General features: G+C 36.0%; 1 protein-coding gene across 4 annotated transcripts in view; it reads right to left on the reverse strand.

Moving 5' to 3' along the window:
* Nucleotides 1-20,578, reverse strand: part of CEP192 (centrosomal protein 192) — a 63,287-nt gene that overhangs the window by 20,639 nt on the left and 22,070 nt on the right. For all 4 annotated transcript variants that reach the window (XM_084511478.1, XM_084511476.1, XM_084511477.1 and 1 more), the window contains 15 exons: nt 19,123-19,271; nt 17,052-17,282; nt 15,715-15,840; nt 14,599-14,742; nt 14,347-14,410; nt 13,575-13,714; nt 13,341-13,433; nt 12,150-12,265; nt 9,891-10,058; nt 7,495-7,585; nt 4,968-5,144; nt 4,232-4,492; nt 3,931-4,049; nt 2,874-2,983; nt 1,503-1,644 (listed from right to left, as the gene is read on the reverse strand). In XM_084511478.1, coding sequence (XP_084367604.1) covers nt 1,503-1,644; nt 2,874-2,983; nt 3,931-4,049; nt 4,232-4,492; nt 4,968-5,144; nt 7,495-7,585; nt 9,891-10,058; nt 12,150-12,265; nt 13,341-13,433; nt 13,575-13,714; nt 14,347-14,410; nt 14,599-14,742; nt 15,715-15,840; nt 17,052-17,282; nt 19,123-19,271 — 2,131 coding nt within the window. The remainder of the gene's footprint in view (nt 1-1,502; nt 1,645-2,873; nt 2,984-3,930; nt 4,050-4,231; nt 4,493-4,967; nt 5,145-7,494; nt 7,586-9,890; nt 10,059-12,149; nt 12,266-13,340; nt 13,434-13,574; nt 13,715-14,346; nt 14,411-14,598; nt 14,743-15,714; nt 15,841-17,051; nt 17,283-19,122; nt 19,272-20,578) is intronic.

Consider the following 20,578-nt stretch of genomic DNA (forward strand, 5'->3'; position numbering starts at 1 on the left):
TAAACCAGCTGCCTCAGCCTCTCCATGTAAGACACATGCTCCAATACCCTAATCTTCCTTATGGCCCAGCACTTCACAGTTTTTCTTGCAAAAGACATGGCAGGTAAACTCATACTCAAAAGCTAGGAAGTTGCTATTTTGGGATTTGGTGTATTTTCTTAGGTTAAAAGCTTAACTGGCAATAAAATTGATTTAAAATAGTAAAATAAAAGCAGAATTCAGCAATTCAGGGAAAAAATACCTAACTTTTGCTCTATACAGCATTATGTAAATGCTGCTCTTTTCCCTAATATGTCTACTTTTATTTTGTAAGCCTTCTGAGACTCCTCACACAGCTTAGAACAGAACTAATACCTATGGATTAATCCCTTAAGATAGTGATGAAATCGGGAAGGCAACCAATTCACACCCATGACCCAGGATTTCACAACGGCCATACAAGTTGTTAACAGATCTCTTTTGAGAATTACAGCTTACTTGGAAAGTGAAGATCCTCATGATGCTTAGCCAGTGAATAAGTTCAAAACTAGAAGAACTGCTAAGGCTACTAAGCAGGATGGAAAAAAGGCTTGAAAAGTGTCCTGCTTGCTGCTGTGGATACTTGCTTCCAGTCTCTATATTTACAATCCCACCATGCCAGCCTACAAATGTGTGTCAACTAGACCAAAGCGTTCAGCATTTGGAGTGCAACATGCACAAGTGATTCCAAGGCAGTGTCTAAATAAGTAGATGTTAAACAGGACTAGGTAGAACCCTTTCTTCCCTTAAGTTACAGGATCTTGAGGGGAAAAAAGTACAAAAACTCAAGAACCAATCTATGCTCTAATATACTCTTTATAGTGTTAATGCTAACCCATATTTATTTTTTTTATGTATTTTGTTTTTATGCTACACTATCTTAGGGATTTGGATCTTTCTTTCCGTTTTCAGGGCTCCAAGTGCTATAGCAACCTATCTAAATAAAAATAACAAGCCCAAATTAAAGACCAAGTCTCTGCCAATCCTCCAAAGAAAACCTCAGTAACAAACCACTTCATTTGGTCAGCAGCGGAAGCTTTAGCACCAATCATTCTTTTGATGAGCTATAGCATACCTTACATTGAAAGGCTGGCACGTGAGCTGGACAAGGAAAATGCCACTAATCTTTCTGAATATAAACTACTTCCATCACAAACCATCAGAAATTCTTGACAAGGTAGTTATAGTCTTGTAGGACCAACAAGAAAAGCTTAATCCAATGAAGAACAGGAAGTTGCAGATACAGTCTATGATGTCATTTTAAGGAGTAGTTTAAAGTTATTGTAACAGTTTAATGGATTTCAGAGAAAAACAAGAAGAACCACCTATATAGTCACTGGGGCCATTCTCATCGTAGAGGCAGCTCTTTAACTTGTGGAGCAAGTCACTTTCCATTACTGTCATTAAAATCTTCATGATTTCAAATGAAGGGAGCCACACTTCAGTTGGGCATTATCTGAAAGTTATCCTTATAGTTACATTACCTATTTGATTCCAGATGACGTCCAGGAGATTGCTGGAAACCATCCCGATCAAAAACGAAACGTCCAGCCACAGTAAGGACGACTTTTCGCATATTTGCATAGAACAGATGGATGTCACGTGTCCCCCGTGGGATATCGCACACTAGAAGAGTAATAGACCAGTTCTAGTAAGATCAATAATACTCAGAACTTCGCACAAAGATTTAGGACATAATCCTAATTAATAATCTGTTGGCTAAAGTACTGTAGATCAGAAATGACTTATAACAAGTTTACTTATCAGGCACAAATCAACATTAACATGAGATGTAAGAAGTTTAAATGCAGAAAAAATCTAACATTTTAATAATAAAAGATATTTTCTACCTTTATACAAACGGTACATACCAATCTGATTCTACACCCAATTAAAGTTTGATGACTTTTACCCTAAACAATACAATTAATAAATTCCAAAGGCTTCATAGAGACTCAACTTTTAAGAGAAGTTATTTTTCAATTACTCCATCTATTCAATCCAATGCCTCAATTTAGTTATACCTGTAAATATCCAAAAGCCCAGGAGTGCCAGCATGTGATTTAAAAATAATTGTTTCATCAACATAATTAATAATCTTGTCAAAGTTTATTCTTCTGCTTTAAGCTACTTCACGTTAATTGGACAGAATGAAGAAGTGAACACTTCTCACAGAAGATGCGTTTGATTATTGCTTTTGCTGCATAGCAGATATCAGGGAAATTATTAATATTTGTATACAAATCTACACATCTACATTTCAGTAGTGATAAGATATTAATACCTATTGTAGAAGCATTTTAAGTTAAAATTTACATGCAACCAGAAACTTGTCAACAAAGCCAAGTCTTTCAGAAGGATGTCTATCAGAATATGATTTGGAGGCAAGTAATTTATTTATTCTGTTATGTGTAATACTATTCAGAATGGAAATACATTCATGCTATAGGATGACCATAACTTCTACTCCATAAACTTCTGTTCTCTCCCCACACACCCCTTGTTCCTTGAATTCCAGTTGTTTGTTCCCCAAATGCCCCTCACCTTCAGCCCACGAGTCCCACACCCCTTCAGCTGCCTAGTCTAATTGAACAGTTACATATACCACACTGATGTATCAATTGAGCAGACTGATGACAAACTGACAATGCACTGTTTCTATGCTAATGTTACTACATACACATAGATCTGGGATGACAAAAGGTAAGGAAAGGCTTTAAGTTTGTAACAGTGTTAACAAAGAGCAAGAATAACCTACTTTAGTTTCCCTGAGAGCTACTCTTCCAGCACCCCTCCTCAAAGGCTTATTTGCAGTACAGTATTACATTTTTTCTTTTGAAAGTTCATAGACTTACCTTCTGTCACAAGCTGTTCCCCTTGAAATTCTTCGTCAAAAACAATTTTTCTCAATATGCTGTTTTCAGGGACTATGTGTTTTGCTACCTCAAGTTCACACATCATAGCTCTGTTACAGATGAGAAACCAGAGTCATTAAATTATTCAAAGTGTTGGAAGCATCAGTCTGAAAAGACGGCTAAAATTGTTAGAAACCAGCACCATTTTTAACTTCTATCATTTCTGGACTATCTAAGGTAGGCTGATTTGCTATCAAAATGATTACACATGCAGCTATTTCATGAGCTTTTTATTGAAACTTAGATGGTTAAATTCAACTAGGTTTAATACTTCATTTGAATAACAATAAATATGATGACTTTCATAAAGTTTCAGGGAATGACATTTAAGAGCAATTGTGGAAGACTCATTCACTTAATGAAATTTTGCACTGAATGATGATCACCAGCACCTTAGTACTCTGCCTGTTTTCAACATTTTGCATGATCATTACACACCATACACAGCACAAGTCACTTTTGTTATTAAATGTAGAGCATGCCATTCAGTTTTTGTGCATTGACATTATAGGAATTCAAATATAAATACAGTAATATAGCTTCTACTTAAGCTAGGTAAAACATAATAGACACTAATGAAACCTGTACAATTGTTGCTTTAAAAGCTAAATCTACAAATGTATTGGAAAAAAGGGATACAAAAAGACAATTCTTGATAGGAAAAAAAGGAAAAAATCCTCCCCCAAAGATAATACATTCAAATAAAAAAAAAAAAAAGGAAAAAAAAAAAAAGAAAAAGAAAAGAAAAAAGAAAACCCTTACCTAGGATCGTAGCTACAGTATGTAAACTAAACAAAAAACCCACACCACCATAAACATCACCCTTTCACCAAACAGCCTACCAGATGCAAGACTTACTGGATCTCCCCACATCATCAAGGTTGATGTTTTGTGCTTGCCTTTTTGGAAGCACGTTAAATGCTGTGGCAGCATAAACCTCTAGCTTTAACATTTCATTAAACATCTCTCTACTGAACAATAGCAAAGTACATCTTACCTACGATACTGCTGCCTGGAAATTTCATCTCCACAGAAAAAACACACTGTTGATAACAATGTCTTCGCTCTAAGCAAGTTATTTTCCTTTTCCATGGGATTCCATGTTACAGTAATTACCTGATAAAAAATAAATAAATAACATACTTTCAAAAAGTCTTCAATTTAGTACTAATGTTTGGAAAATTAAGTCAAACTTAAACAAGCTCAATGAGATTTTAATGAACAACTGGTCAGACACTTATCAATTAAAATAAATGTCATTAATGAAAAACTTGTTCAGTATCAGATAGTCTACTTACTTCGTATGTTCCTTCTCTTAGTACAAAGTTCTCTGGAGACACCGTCATTACCTGAGGATCCATAACAGTTTTTGTCTGCAGGTTTGCAAAGCACAGTGCTTTAACATAGGCAGCCCGAGAACCTGTATTTCTTATGCGGAAGGAAACTGTACTTAATCTTGAAGGCAATAATCCATCCAACGTTAACATGTAACTGTCTGATAGTTTCTTAACACTTTCTAAAATTATGTTGCTAGTTCCTCCATATCCAGATAAAGGTATCTGGGGAAAAATAAAAAGCAGTGCTTCAAATTAAAGCCTTACTAAAGCTTCAGTAAAACCATGTTCAACTATAGAAAGACAGACAGTAGAACAACTAAAAAGACTTTCAAGAAAAAGAACCTTAAGTTCATTTAATGTGTTTCAAGTTCTACTGAAAATTAATTTAAGGCCTATCTATAAAAGCAAAGAAGTTCAGATTTTTGGCAGTTCTGGAGTTAAAATCTTGGGCTACATTTACACCATAGTGCATAAAATTTTGCTTCTTTCTTCAGAAGTGGAAAAAAGTGCATACAAAGTTAAGGTTGCTCAATGTTTAAAATCTAAAATGTAACACCCACATAATCTTTTAACAAGTATACAGATGTGCATCATGAAAAAAAATAACTTTTTGACAGGAACAGATATACAGTGATATTTTCAACAAATGAAGAAGAAATCTGTGCAGAATTATTGGAATTTAGGTTAGGACTCTTACAGTAAACTTGATTCCTGGCCGTGATCGAATCCCCAGCTGTTTGATTTCCAGCTTTGCAAAGAAGTAAGTTACACGAGTAGGTGTAAACATCAAGTATATATTAGTGTCTTCTTTGGGGCGGATTTTGAGCTCCCAACTACTAGTTAGGCGTTCTTCTGATCCAAATATACTTTGCAGCTATAAAAAAAAAATGCAGATACTAGAAATGAGTAACTACAGTGGAAAAAAAAATACTAAAAAAGACTTATTTCACTAACAACCCCAAATTAGCTTCATCAAAATCTGAATTAACTGAAATGATGGTGGCAGTTATTTAAGGTTGCAATACTTAAAAGAAAATATTAGATTCAAGATACTTTATATTCTCAGTGAGCACACCAGTGCTTCTCAGTTTAGATCACAGAACTTCTTTCTTTCAGTCCCCAATACCGTGTGTAAGGCTGAACTTAAGTAGCGTTACATTAATTCTCTCAGCTAAAGACTTTAGTTATCAGATCTGAAGACCTGGGGACAAATTTATGAGGACTGTATAACAAAAAATCTGTAGTTAAAATAATTCCAAAGAGTAATTCAAGTTTCTCCTTCAGCCCTTTCATACACACAGTCCCTCGGAGTAAGTTTGGAATCCTTCCTGCAAGAAGGACCACTGAAGGATTGCTCCAACAGGTAGTGAGTTTGTTGTGCTAGGGCAGTTTGAAGAGGTGTAAAGGGAGCTCCAGTTTGATGCAGCCTTGTTACAGTTTCAGCTCTCCCTAAGGTCTCCAGGGTAGCTCTGCTACCACGTTCATCTGGGTGGTCTCAGAGTAAATACATAGCTTGCTAGTCCCTGATTTTTTTTTGCTGTTGTTTGTTTTACAAAGGAACGAGCACTTCAGGGCAAAGACAGCAAGCTACAGACACAAGATCCAGAGACAAAACACCTGTTTGGTTAAAGCATCAAGTCTGTAAGAAGCCACAATTTAGCTGTGAAGACATTGATTTTAGGAAAATAAATAAATAGCACTTTGAGTTGATTGAGCTCAAAATAAAGTTCTCAAAATATCTTGAAAGAAATTATGTATAGATACAGTTACAGGAACACTGTTCTGAGAAAGCACCAAAAGGTTAGGGAGATACATCAGCAAGGAACTTCCTAGAACTCTCCAAATATTCTAACCCAAAGTGCTGGCTTATCGATAAGGACATTTTCTAAAACAAGTCTAACCAGAAGTTTATCCTACAGAAATGCGAACCATAAGCTTTCGGTTGAGCTGGGAGATTGATCACATCTTTTAAACGAATTGAGAGTAGTTTAACCAGCCCCTTCACAAGTTTCAGCATAGCTGGACACCAGTATCCTAATACTCCTTTCAGTAAAAGAGCCATTTGCTCCTTTGGCTCAATCAATTAGTTGCGTATGATAGTCACTCAGGAAGAAGAACAGGCACACCAGACAAGTTTGAGCTCTTTAATTAAGGAATCATGTCTCAGCTGCATTAAGTATTAAACTACTTAGCAGGTTCAAGCATTCTTGAGAAAAACTATGTGCAGGGGGAACAATAATATGTAATTACTGACTCTAGCTAGAAAAAAAAAAAAAAAGTTTTTCACAGTTTCCAATTTATTTGGAGTGTTAACTCTTTTACAGTCCTGTGACACTGCTTGGCTTGACATTTCAGAGCATGTCTGACTCCTCTCTGATAAGGATAGTCAACCCAAGACAAAGATGAGCAAGGTCCTCCATCCTGGTGCCAAGATCAAACAGAACACCAGCAGAAAAGGAAATACTGTTCCATTTTTGATCACCACCACCTTCAGTCAAGCAGGCAATGCCACGAATAGCTATGTCAACAGCCTGGTCAAGAGTACTGGCAGAATTTACTACCTGTCTGAGGGACATCCTTGACCTGAAAAACAGAGTCTGAGGAGGATAACTCATAATCCATAGAATTGTCCTTTTGTGCTGGCATGATCTTGCATGAGACGTGAACAGATTGAAACAGCATGAGATGTACACAGATTCAGTGTGCATCCTCTAATATACAGACATGGGACACAGGTTGGCAGATTGAACATGACCACCACGCAGGACCAAAAGAGCAATCAAAATCCTTATCAGTGCAGTACAAGACCATATGATGACCAAAACTATCTCGTTGTAAAGATAGGCAGAAAATTACAAAGATTTCTCCATATTAACTCTTAACAGATGCTTACTGGGTGAAATTCCACCCAAAGGAGATAAACTATTTTCAGTTGTGCCTTTCCCCTGAGCAAGTGTATATTAAACCTTTAACCCCATTCAACTCTTTTGGACTGAAAACAGACTAGTGAGCTGCTATTCTAAAGTAGCAATTCCAGAATTCACTTTCTGTGATGAAATTTATTTGTAGAGATCCTCTACAACTTGATTTCTAATCTAGCTTAGAGCAAGAATCAGTAATCTTGCTGAGCAAGCACTACAAATGAGACAAGTTTTGACATTTTTATTACAAATGTATCCTAATAGATATCAGAAATGCTAAAGAGAAATTCTCTTTGCAGTTACCTGAAAGCAGTCCTGATCCTGGCCTCTTATCACCAGTCTTAAATGTTGTGTCACAGATGGAGAGTTATTTCTTAGAGTTAACTTCTGCTGGCTGAAAAAAACATGAATTCAGTTATACTTTGCAGCAAATATAAATTAACTATATGTATTTATTTATGGGAGCAATGTAAATGGGACAGTTGAAGTCATTTCATAAACAACATGACCTCCTGGTACAAAAGGATGTATCAGCTAGAAAGGTACTTCTATATTCTCAGACTTAGACTTTACAGCATTATACATCATTACACATTGGTCCTCACAGAGCAGAAAAATATGTGTACATATGTGTACACATATATATACACATGTAATACATGTGTATATATATACACATATTTCGAGAGGCAGGAGACCTTTTCTCCATTAACACCAGTGACAGGACCCGCGGGAACGGGGTTAAGCTGAGGCAGGGGAAATTTAGGCTGGACGTCAAGAGGGGGTTCTTCACAGAGAGGGTGGTTGCACACTGGAACAGGCTCCCCAGGGAAGTGGTCACTGCACCGAGCCTGTCTGAATTTAAGAAGAGATTGGACTGTGCACTTAGGCACATGGTCTGAACTTTTGGGTAGACCTGTGCGGTGTCAAGAGTTGGACTTGATGATCCTTAAGGGTCCCTTCCAACTCAGGATATTCTATGATTCTATGATTCTATATATAAATAGTTTTTCTGAAGTGTAAGTATTGTAGATAGCAACTTGAACTATCAAAGATCACAGCAGTTGTGCCAGTACCAGAATTCCTTTAAGAAATAAAAAATGAAAATCATTTTAAGACAGAAATGTTATTAGATTATCCGGAACCACTCAGTTATGCAAAAGCAGACTTGTAACCAGCACAACCCAGATTCATTGGAACAGTGGCAGAAAACTAGATTAAGGATAATGTTTCCTTTTCATGTGTTCTTCAATAGGATTGTACCACAGAAAGTTATGGCCACCTGGCACCATGAGGTTGATCAAAAAGGATTTTTTTTTTTCCCTCTCTATTATGCCCTGGCATTGACCAGGCTTCCAAGTACTCAGATCCTTCTTCAGAGGTAGGAAGCCTCTCCTGCAAGAGAAGCTAGTGCCTTTTTTGCTTTAGTGAGTCAAAAACCAATCAACATAATGATCTGACAAGCCCCAAAGCTAGTAAAAACAAGAGGAAGGATCATGCAGTTAGAGCAAACATGAGGGAGAAAGACCAAAGCCTCTCCTCAGTTTTCAGCAGGAGACACTGTTTTGTATTCTACTGAAACAAAAAATTTAAGAAGTTCAGCTTCCTAATAGTTTTCGTGAGTCAAAACTAATCAGGATGAACAAAAAATAAAGTTGAGAAAATCATTCTGAAACACAAAACAACAAAATACTATTTTAAAAATCCACTATCTTGACAAAAAAAAAAAAAAAAAAAGAAATCTATCAGAAGTGGTTCTATGGATCACTTTAAAATGGTAACTGGTAAGATCCCAGGGAAGCAGTGGAGTCACCATCCCTGGGGGTATTTAAGGAAAGGTTGGACGTGGTGCTTAGGGACATGGCTTAGTGAGTGACAGTGGTAGTAGGGCAATAGTTGGACCAGATGATCTTGGTGGTCTTTTCCAACCTTAATGATTTTGATTCCTTGAGAAGTTCAGTATCAGTATGAAAGTGCATTAGTCCCCAAAGTAATACTTTGTAGAAGTCTAGAGATTTGCAAAACTTGCAATCTTGACACACAAAAGAAGCAATAAAGTATATCTCAAAAATTATGAAAAGTTTTACTGAATCTTGGAGTAGTGAAACTGGAATCTTGAAACTACATAAAAATTCAGACAAGAATTAGTCTGAAGGATAAATAATCATGGTTAGGGATGCAATAGATTCTCCATCACTAGTAGTTTTAATATCAAAACACAATCAAATTCAAATAAATTACTTGAGGGAAGTTCAACAGACTGTGCTATTCAGATGGTCAAATTAGATTACCAGACTGGATTCTTCTAGACTTAATGGTGATGAATTCAAGACAAACAGATCTATTTCTAGCAAGAAAAAGTCGTCATAAGAACCGATAGAATTTTTCCATATTATCTGGAAAATATTTTCTATTACATTTCTACTTACATGACACACAAAACTTACAGAATCAGGTAATATTTAAACAAGAACTAATGTTTCTTTGTTCAAGAGCCTTTAAACAAGATCACAATTAGTTTCCAAAAACTTGTTGTCCAAAAATAAGATTTGTAACATACTGCTTCTCTCACTTGTGTACAAACAACTTAGCTTATCACCTGTGGATTATTATGTGAACAGGAACAGTACAGAAGTTGTGCTGTAAACAGCATGATATTCTATATTATATTACACTTACGTATTTTAAGCTTTACTTACACTGATCCTCCAAGCTTTACTCCTCCCCAGGCAATGAACTGCTTGTTGGAGAGAATGGGTGGGATGTCCGAGCAGCTGGCAGCTGTAGACGCAGGTCTATTTTCCACCTCACCTTTCATCACCACTTCATACTGAGGCCCAGATGGCAGAACAAGGATTTTCAGAACACTTTAAAAAATAATTAGTTTTTAAGTCAATCACAGAACAAGATTAGCTGGTGAAAATAAAACATAACTGAAAAAAAAATACTATAGATAGGCCTTTTTAAACTACCTTCTTGAGGAGAAAATGTACTTTTATTTTACTAAGTATGGCAGAGTTTTAAGTATGACAGAACTTAAATCCTTCAGGCTACAGGCATGTGTGCTGCACATACCCCATACTGTCATCTGGGCATGGCTCAGTCAAGTGTTTCAAAGACAACAACTAAAGAAAATATTTTTTGCCCATGCTGATTTCTGATTATTTTGACAGACTAATCTTGGAAAGAAACCATTAAGTCTGGTTGTCCCTATGTACAATAAAGAAATGCCTTTTGTAATGCTTGTAAAGCTTCAGTGAAGTTTCACAAGTGCAATATACCCAGGAGTTTCAAAATTTCATAGCGTTTTAAACCACAAAAATGAAGGTCCTCTCTTCAGTTTGTTTCCTGGGACACTGTGCCTACGGATAGGGCGAGCTTCTCATGACAGAGCCTCTATGCAACAGGACACAAGTACAGTGTGGATGACTACTGCCTTCTTCAGATAAAGCTTAGAAACAGATGAATAAGAGCATCAAGGGTACAGATTTAAATAATGAATTAGAAAGAAATGGGATAACACTGAATAGGAAATTTGGACCAAACTATCAAACAAAACTGGGAGGCAAAGCTAAAACAAAAAAAGAAAGCAGAAGAACAAGGAAAGCCAAAGTGCCACCTAAGTAATGAAGACAGAAAACCAGCAGAGAAATAAAATAAAAAAACTGAAGTATATAGGGACAGAAGTAAAGATTGAAATTACCTAACCAATGATACAGGGAACAAGAAACAGACATTCAGAAAAGCTAAAAGAGGAAAAAGACATTAGAGGGAAAAAAAAAAAAAAAAAAGCAGAGGGCAGTAAGGATACCAAGCTTACAAGGAACAGGCTGAAGTACTTGCTATAGCATAGACCCACTTAAAGACAGGAATGAAACTCAGGAACTTCTGTCTAGCTGTCCTTGAATTCCTGTGATGCCTACTGACAGCCCTGTATCCCACCAGCAGGGAAGAGGAATTCTCATTACTGCTTTAGATAGTTTATTAGTCATTTGGCAGCATTTGCAAGTGAACTTAAAAGGTTCTAACCTGCTGAGCACCTAGAGGCTGTAAAGCAAAGCAGTTATGCACAAGGCCACAGGAAGCACAGATGAATCACTTTGCATGCCTATCCATTAGGATCATACTGTCATTAGCACAGAACTCAGCTTTTAATTTAAACCACTGGGTATGCCCAATTAAGCTAGATAGTGAAGCCGAACACATTTTGGACAGATTCTTTTGTCTATTCTTGCTCTGTTATAGAGGAAGTTTTATTATAAATTATACTTATTATTAGTATATACTTTATACCACTTACTATACCATATATACACTATACTGTTATTTATACTAAACTAGTATATATTAAACTATTTTTAAACTATATTTATTATAACCTATATAAACTATTTATATGTAAGTGTAATTATTCATATATTTTCCATTTGTAAGTTGAACACACACAATAGTATTATACAGGATTTATGTAGTAAGCTCTGTTCAGTTATAGCATCCAAAATTAATACTTTTGATGATCTCTGCTTCAGGTTTTCAGTTGTAGAACAGATAAAGTATTTCCCTTGTCTCAACTAGATGAAGGAAAAGGAAGGTACTGAAGGGGTTGCAGAAGCTGAGTATTTTAAAACTCTGCTGTAATTTAGAAGCAAGTACCACAAAAGGACTTGAGGGAATTACTGGTTTCTGTTTTCTTTTTAAAACAATAAACATGTTTCAAGATAGCTGCTGATTTGTGACAGGAAAAAATGCCTACACATTAAGCTATGCACAGCAAATGAGGCAGGGAATCTATTGAACAGGCGATCCTTAGCAAAAATCTAGTCATGAATGGGGAACCAAGAAAGCAACACAAGTCAATTCTTCTCCACAGTGTCCCCTGTTGGGGACACACATCTGTTCACAACCACAAGGTTGAAAATAACTGTTTAAAATATGCAGCATAAAATCAGTTATGTTACCTTTGTATAGATGTTACGGTTTTTGGAAAAAACATCACAGTCACTTCTCGTTCTTCTTCAGGAAGAAGGAAGAGATCGCCAGGTTCAACAGCAAAGCAGCTGTCTTGATTTGATGTCTGAAGGTGAATGGGGGTACAAAGGGGAAAGGTTAATTAATTTAAGGGCAGTAAATACTTCTAGAACATATAATGCAATCTGGCTGTCCCTCTGCCACACATGTAGTTCAGATAACTTACATACACCTGACAGCTTCAGAACTTTTTCACATTATCTCACACAAACTAAGTTCTTCCAACAGTTGGACAGCATAAATATCTCTAGCAGAAGACATCAATTGTGCATACAACAGTAAAAGAGCCACGAGGCGATTTAAAGAACTGAGTAGTAACTACAACATGGCAATGATACACTACTAGCTAAGTAACAGCACTAGCCTCAACATAGGGTACCAACTCTTAATATCACATTAACATAAGTTTTGTAGCACTACTCACGCATCCTATCTCCGTGGCCCCTGTTCAAAGAAATTTTGTGCTCACAGCCTTCTTTGTTTTATACATATACATTATGTATGTAAATTGTAAAATAGGACCTGACTGCTCCTTTTTTTTTTGACCTCAAAGTACTATTTTCAAATGTGTCATTATCCTTCAGTCTGGGACTATACTCTCCAGGGATTTTCAGGCAAATTATAGTCAGGTGAGAAGAACATATATACCTGGAAAGAACTCAGCTTCATACCTAACTTGGCAAACTGTCCATAGCAAACTAATGCAGCTTCATTAAAAAAAAAAAACAAAAACAAAAACAAAAAAACATTTACCAATGCTAATATTCCTATTTGTTCTAAAGGAACTTTACTTCACAAGCTAATTAACATCAGCTGTGTAGTGCAGTATTCACTACTTCTACATGTGTTATAAGTCTGTTAAAATCTATTCATTACGATACAGGAAAAGTATATTTGTTAAAACAAACATAACCAAAGCTGAAATTCTCATCTGTTTTTTCTCATCAAAACAAAATTCTCATCCGTTTTTTCCAATTGTACAAATTAATCTGTTATCATTCATTCTCTTTATGTCAACTTATAAACCAGTTAAGCTAGGATATCAAGGCTTAATTATTTTTTTCCAAATACAGCTTTAATGGCACAAAACACATGATTTCAAGATGGAGAAGCCAGCCTACCTTAACTTTCAAATATACACCAATGTTTCCAGCATTTTTCAATGGCAGCTGCTGTTTGGCTGTTGAACCCACAGTAGTAGACAGATGTATTGTCTGGAAAAAGGAAAAGTGTATATGTATGTATGTGTACACATACAGAAATAAATATAGAAATATAATCTGTATTATAAAAACAAACATATTACTAGAAGAAGCAAATTATTCTTAGAATATACTTTGTAAATACATGCAAACCTGTAAGTCCTTTGGAGCATGTATCCTCGCTGTTCCAGCTCTTGCTCGAAGAGGAATGCTTTTAATCACACCGGTAGGTCCTGGACTATCCAATTCCACATCAACTCTTGCCAAGAATTCATCCGCTGGACCCAAGGGATCTAGGAACAAGTCCGTGAATCACAAAACTCAAGCAAGTTTGCTAGCAGCAGAGGCCATTCCTATGGACGTGTTGATCAGTAGCTGAACTGAGTGAGACACCTTACCCTTAAATGGACATTGATGTAAACTCTCCCTATCACAAACCTGCAGGTAAACGCTCACAGGATCTTATTTAAGATTTTTACCTTTCTGCCAAATATGGCTGAAATTTTCTAAAGCAAACCAAAAAGCATACTAGCTAAACTAGCTGATATACTACTGCTTAGAGGAAGCTGGGGGGAAAAAAAAAGTTTTTTTTTTTCTTCAAATTTCTCATCTATATTATAGCATTTTCTTAAGCTATTATTTAATTCCTTCAGCAAAAGAAGTGGGAATTTCACACATTTTGAAGTAGATAATCACTTTATACCGCCTGATATGAAAGTATAAGTACCCTTGTTAACATCTAAAAGATTAAGACATAGAGGTACGTACCTTCAGGTCCTAAAATTAAACATGATGCTCAAAACATTAGGACACAAACCAAAGACTGTTTCATTTCAAATTTGCAGCCTGTTTCTACAATTTTAACATGTACATACATTAAAAGTCAAATTTGTTTTAGTTAAAAATGAAAATCAGATTACTATACCTGAACAAGAAATTTGTTTCTTAGGTGCATGGAACAGAACCCAAACAGTTAAAGCTTCAGGATCCTGAAAAAGAAATTGGTAGACTCATCTCATGGATGAGACAGAGATTCTGAAGAGATATGTAAAGAAACTTGTAGCAATAAAACACTACTCAAATAGGTAGGCTCTGTAAAAATCATTACTGTTAATCCAGATGTTCAGAACTCATTTCAGACAGTAACAGTGAGAATCAGTCAACTCAAACCACTTACTTGTCCATCATAACTTGCATGGATCACATGATTTACAACTGATGGAGCTGATATCTGAGAAACCGTATCCATTTGGAGTGACTGCTCACTAGGAGGATTAACTGGTTCCTTGGAAAACGTGAAGCAACGCCAAGCTACTGCATTCTGTCCACAAAATAAAGTTTTTAATGTATTAAAACTCTTATTGTCACTAACAAGAATACTGACAGAGCTGAGAAATGTAAGGCTATTTCTAAATAGTAAAACTAGCCTGCTAAAATAATTAAAGATTAATTATTTTAATCTGTAGTTTCAGTTGGTATACTACAGTCCAGAAAACATTCTAAAAATAGTCAGAAACCCTTCTGCAGTAAAAGGAGACAATGGTTAGTGGAAGGCTTTGAGAAGTTTGGCTATGCAAGGCCAAACCTGACCCAGTCGCTGAGGCAATGATCCAACCTTAACGTAAGGCCAGTCCTTCCCCTGCTGTCCCCACATAAGGGAACAAGACAGCACAGAAAGCAGCCAGTATAGCCACCAACACAGAACCTGCATTGCCACAGAGACGCAAAGGGGAGCATGTTGTAGCCTACAATGCAGGGCATTCCTGCCAAGTGGGAGAGAGCAGGCAAAGTCCCACTCCCACTCCAGCAGAGAAACACAGAACTTGCTCAGCTTGCTGTGAAGCAAAGCTGCTTGTTTCAGTCGTTAGCTGTTTGAACAGCACGTGCCACTTCAATAGTTCATACATCTTCTCTAAAGGAAGGTTTAGGCAACACAATTCTTTTGCTGTCTGCTGCTCTACTGACTCTGGCAACACAGGGACAGGCTGTGTCTGCACTCATTTACAGAAGGGAGGAAAAAAAAAAAAAGGTTTGACTTCTTCCAGAAGCACTTTTGCTGGTACCGTTACAGCTGAACCGGATTATCACCCTGCAAGAGTTATTTCCTTACTAACTTTAGACTCTTTGGGATTTTTACATCTAGTGTCAAGGGCATATTTCCTATTTACATATAAAATGTAAATAGGGTTCCAAAAAGGGTTCCCCCAAAATAGGGTTCCCCCAAAAAGGGTTCTATTAAAATTCAGTATCGCAAGAAGTTAACTTTCACATACAAGATGCTTGCTGTACTTACGGCATTAATAATCAGTCTAATTGGCACAAAAGCATGGGTTTTGTTGGTAAGTTTTAGTGGAAGAGCCTTCCAACTGCCAGAAGTCAAGTCACCAAAATCCAGATAATCTTGTTCTCCTGTTTCCACCTGGTTTTAAGGCAAAGCAGAAATTATAAGGAAGGAAAAGTGCCAAATGCACCAGCATACAAAAGCAGCAGGATGCTACATACGTTATGTTAACTGTAATATTTTTAGCTAGTTAAACTTCAGGAAAATAAAGAGGGGTTAATTTTGTTTGTATAAAAATACTTTGTGCTGTGATCTGTAGCAAAACACAGCTTTTATTTGGTACATTTCACCATCTCAATAATGTAACAAGGTATGTAGAGGTATAGTATGGTTTACTTTTAATTTAAAAATGGAGCAAGTTTGAATGAAGAACATGGACAATGATGGGTTTTGTCAAACTACTTACAAAAGTTACATTGAAAGTTAAATTCAGATTTACAGAAGTATGAAAATACTGTATCTATTCATATATATTCAGCTAGAGTACCATTAGAACTTGTTGAAAATGTGTAGTTAGGCCAAGTAGGTTAACAGTTCAGCGTAAGATGAAAAAATTTGCTAGCTGTGATTAATATACTGACAATTTGACTTTTGTCAGCAAGGTCACAGACAACCACATAGTTTGCTGAGACACCTCCAAAAGTAGCATCATGCACACTTCTGCCTGACGAGACTTTTAAATGTACAACTGCATAACTCCAATAATTAAATTTGGATTTAATATACTACTTCCCATCTAGCTGTTTTTTGTTTTTTTTTTTTATGGTAAGACAAAAGATAAAGGTATATTCCCTATACCTATTTACTTTTAATTATGAACTAGTCTGAAAGAAAAGATTCTCTACAGCCATAAAAAAAACAAAAGGAATAACTAACCACAACAAAACCCACTTCATGTAATTAAAAAATGAAAAAATGAAACTTACAGCTGGAATGCTTTTCGCTATGTTTTAATGCTAAATGATGTCCAACATAGTCGGTAATATATGCTGAGAAAGCATTAGATGTTAAAGACCTCATCCATTCTTTTAATAATGGAACAAGTAGTATCGTTTTATTATTTTCAGTCAGTTATATAAGAATTCTTCATGTTCAGCTAGGTGCTCTTCCATAATTAAAACTTCCTAAGTAGTTATAAGTTTCTAAAAAATATTCTTTTATATTCCCTACCCATCCCTAACATCAGAAATTTTAGGTTCCTTTGAGGAACAACTTCACATTCCTATTCTTTGTCACAGCCATTAAGCTATTCATAAAATTACAATTAAAAAACACAACTGGCTACTTACTTCTAAATGAGGATTTTCAGCAACTGCTGTCAGAACTACCCTACTTGCCAAAGCTTCTGCCTGAACGATTGTCTCAGCATCTGCAGAAACTGGCCAAGATGAAACACTGAGAATACACTGAAAGATCCCCGCATGACAAGGTAAGAAAAGTATTTTCAGGTCATCAGTAGAATGGGGTCCTATGATTGCTTTGTTCTTGAACACAAGACATTGATATTTCGCAGGATCCATCTGAAAAACAAAATCTATGTCAATTTCAACAAGCCTTTTGCTGGAGGACAGCTTCTTTCAAAATACTATATTCATCTGGCGCCACTGCTCAGCACAAACATCTTGTACGTCTTTTTGTTCAACATTCATTCTTGCATCATCATAATTATGCCCCACTTCCATCTCACTTAACTGTAGGCATTTGTTTTAGAAGTTAGATAAGTCAGCCTGAAAGTTGCTGGGATTTCTTTCCAGCATCTACTGGAAGATTAGCGTTGGGATTATAGTATTTATTATATTTGAAAGTGAATTTATAAGTAGACTCCTGATTTTGAAAAAAAAAAATCATCAGCAAAACAACTAACTGACACCAATTTTACTTGGTGCTTTTGTCCAAAGGTGGGAGGAAGAAGCGTGAGGGAAGATTAAGGGAAAGGTTGATAGGATGGAGATCAGCAGTAAATCCTAGTACAAATGTCTTAAAGTTTCTGTTGCACATATTCATATATAATTTGCAAGCAGGAGTGACACTCTGCAAGTCATACTCTGTGCATCTTCAAGGTAACCTGACTAAAAAAAAAAAAATAATTACATTGTGGAACAAACAAGTTAAATACATATATTTCTTCATACAAGCAATTGAGATGTGAATGTCATTCAGTAATTTCATGAAAACTATCACCTGGTACAAGAGAATCTGAGGTTTGAATAGTTGCTTAAGAGCTTTGTGATACTGAGCAACTGTGAAAATGTTAAAAAAAATCTTATTTCTGTATACATCTATACATACACAAAAACAGACTTGTGGATTAGTGATTTTGTTTGTTTTTGTTTTAAGAGGAAATATACAAAGGAAATGACAACAAAACAGAAGTCATTCTCCTGGAAGAAAAACATGTGCTACACCTGCTAGAAAATAAACATAAGAAGAAATATGTTATGGATCCATATGTACAATATGCTTATACGTTACAGCTTCTAACTCCCACAAAATGAATTATTGTCTGGTATCTCTTAGTAAAAAGAATCAGTAAACAAGAAGCAGATTCAAAAAAAAAAGTCAAAAAAGCTGTACTGCATAGAATCTACAACTGAACTGAACTATGGATGTCCCTAAACAATTTCAAAAGATTAGCAAGATAGAGAACAGTCCACTAAGAGCTATGGGCAGAAGTAATACCTAGCTCTTAAGTTCCCACATGTCCAGTTGTCAGAAGCACAAAGCATACTATGCTTGTCCTGTTGCCATATTCTCCACTGCAAAGAGTATTCATCAGTGGAGGAAAAAGTACTGGTAGACTTTTAATCTAAGTCACTTGCATGCTCTCAAGATCTTTTCTGTCTGAAACTATTACTGTGCCAACACAAGTACATGGAAAAGTCCAAGATGTCCAATTTATGGCCTACAAGATACATAAAACCCACAGCCATCTAGCTCGAAGCCTGCTCCAAATCTTCCTTATTCTGTCACACGAGATTCAGAAATTGAGAAAAATGGGAGCAAAACTCCAAAAACAGTTTTAGAAACATCCCCACAGAGGACAGTTGCTACATTTCTAGGAATATCTTCTTTTCCACACAAAGATGGGAACGAATGAGTAGGAAGCTAAAACTCACCACAATTCACATGTGCAAAACAATTTTAAAGTCAACCCCATCATGTTGCATTTACCCCTACTATTCCTACTCAGTAGAATAAATCAGGTGGCTTGCCTGAAAGAGGGCACCACTGCTTTTGTCTACCTTAACTATAAAACAGAAAGAACTTATAATTCTCTAATTTTACCGTATGACATCTCATAAGGTTACAGTGTTATGCTTATAATTCTATTAAAAAAAAAAAAAGAAAAAAACCTCTTACCTTTTCCCCATTTACTGAAATACTGAGTATTCCAATGCTGACCTGCAGCCACCGTTCAGTTGGATTAAAGATGCTAAGAGCAGTCTGTGAGGCAATTCCCACACAACAGGCATTAGGGAACTTCAGCTCTTCTGGTACTTTTACGTGTCCTTCGGAAGAAAGTACACTCCTGTTAGGTCCAAGTATCCACAAGCAAATCAGCACTCAGGCTGTCACCACATCAATTTGTAAACCCATTTGCCAAATGCTTCCTTGTATGAAGGAAACATTCGACTCCTACAGTTTACATCAGAATGTTTTCCACCAGCCTGATAGCCACGATTTTAATCAGACATTTCTTCTTCGCATGTAACTTGGAATTCAAGTATCACATACAAAAATACTTAAAGAAATAAGACAACCCATGCAGTCACTAACCCACAAGGTATGTACACGTACACACACCTTGTATAAAACACTCAGTTTTCACAGTTTAATCAGTAGTAGCCCAAATGACAAAAATACAAGCATCAATATCACAACCTCTTTAGGACATTTAATGTGACCAAAAAAGACTTTTCTTCCTCTACTAAAGTAGAACTGCTACCTAAAAAGCTGTTTAGGCAACCTTTTGCTACAGAAAACACTGAGAATTCCTAGCATAGATTTTTGCTGTGGAAATGCTGCCATCAAAATCACCTCCAAATCAACAAGAAATCCTAATTCAAATATTTTATTTCCAGGAGGTCCTTACTTCTACAATATTCAAAATAACTCTTTCAGACGAAATGCAACATTATAATGACAACAAAATGAAGTAAGAGTTCTGTGGCATGCCAAAGATCAATTATCCACAAACCCACTAATAGGTACTCATGTCTAATGAAAAAAATTGACTTCTCAGTTAGGAAGACACGTGTACAACTTTACCTGGAGTAAAATTTTAGTTACTTGAACAATAGTCTAAGGCCACAAATTATTATTAATCCTCCAAACCAGAAAATTCAAACACAAACATGAAGGTGAAAACATGAACTAAGACTAACATCACTGGAATTTAATTACAAGTTCAAAAAGTCAAATTTGCCAAAAAAAATCCTGTCTATACTGCACAGATATTCAGAGAAGTTCAAAAGCAAGTACATGAAGTCAACAATTAAAGATGAGTAATAAATCACCTACAGGCTATTACAAATACAAACCTTCAACCCCACTAGCTTGTCATTTCATCTCAAAGAATTAACTAGAAAAAAAATCAGAAAAAAACAACTAAATAGATCAGATTAAGAAAAATCTCTAAAGTGAAATATTTTACATTGCTTTGATTTAGAGGTAAGTCAAGATACAGAGAAACAGCATAAAGTACAGAAGGAGATTGGCAGCTTTTCTTTCCCCTTTCATAACTAGAAAAAAGCCTAAGCTCTCCACTTTCCTCTTGGGATTTTTCAGCTTAGCTGGCTGTTAATACAAAGTTGAG

This window comes from Aythya ferina, assembly GCF_964211825.1.
Source record: "Aythya ferina genome assembly, chromosome: 2".
In the NCBI taxonomy this organism is placed as follows: domain Eukaryota; kingdom Metazoa; phylum Chordata; class Aves; order Anseriformes; family Anatidae; genus Aythya; species Aythya ferina.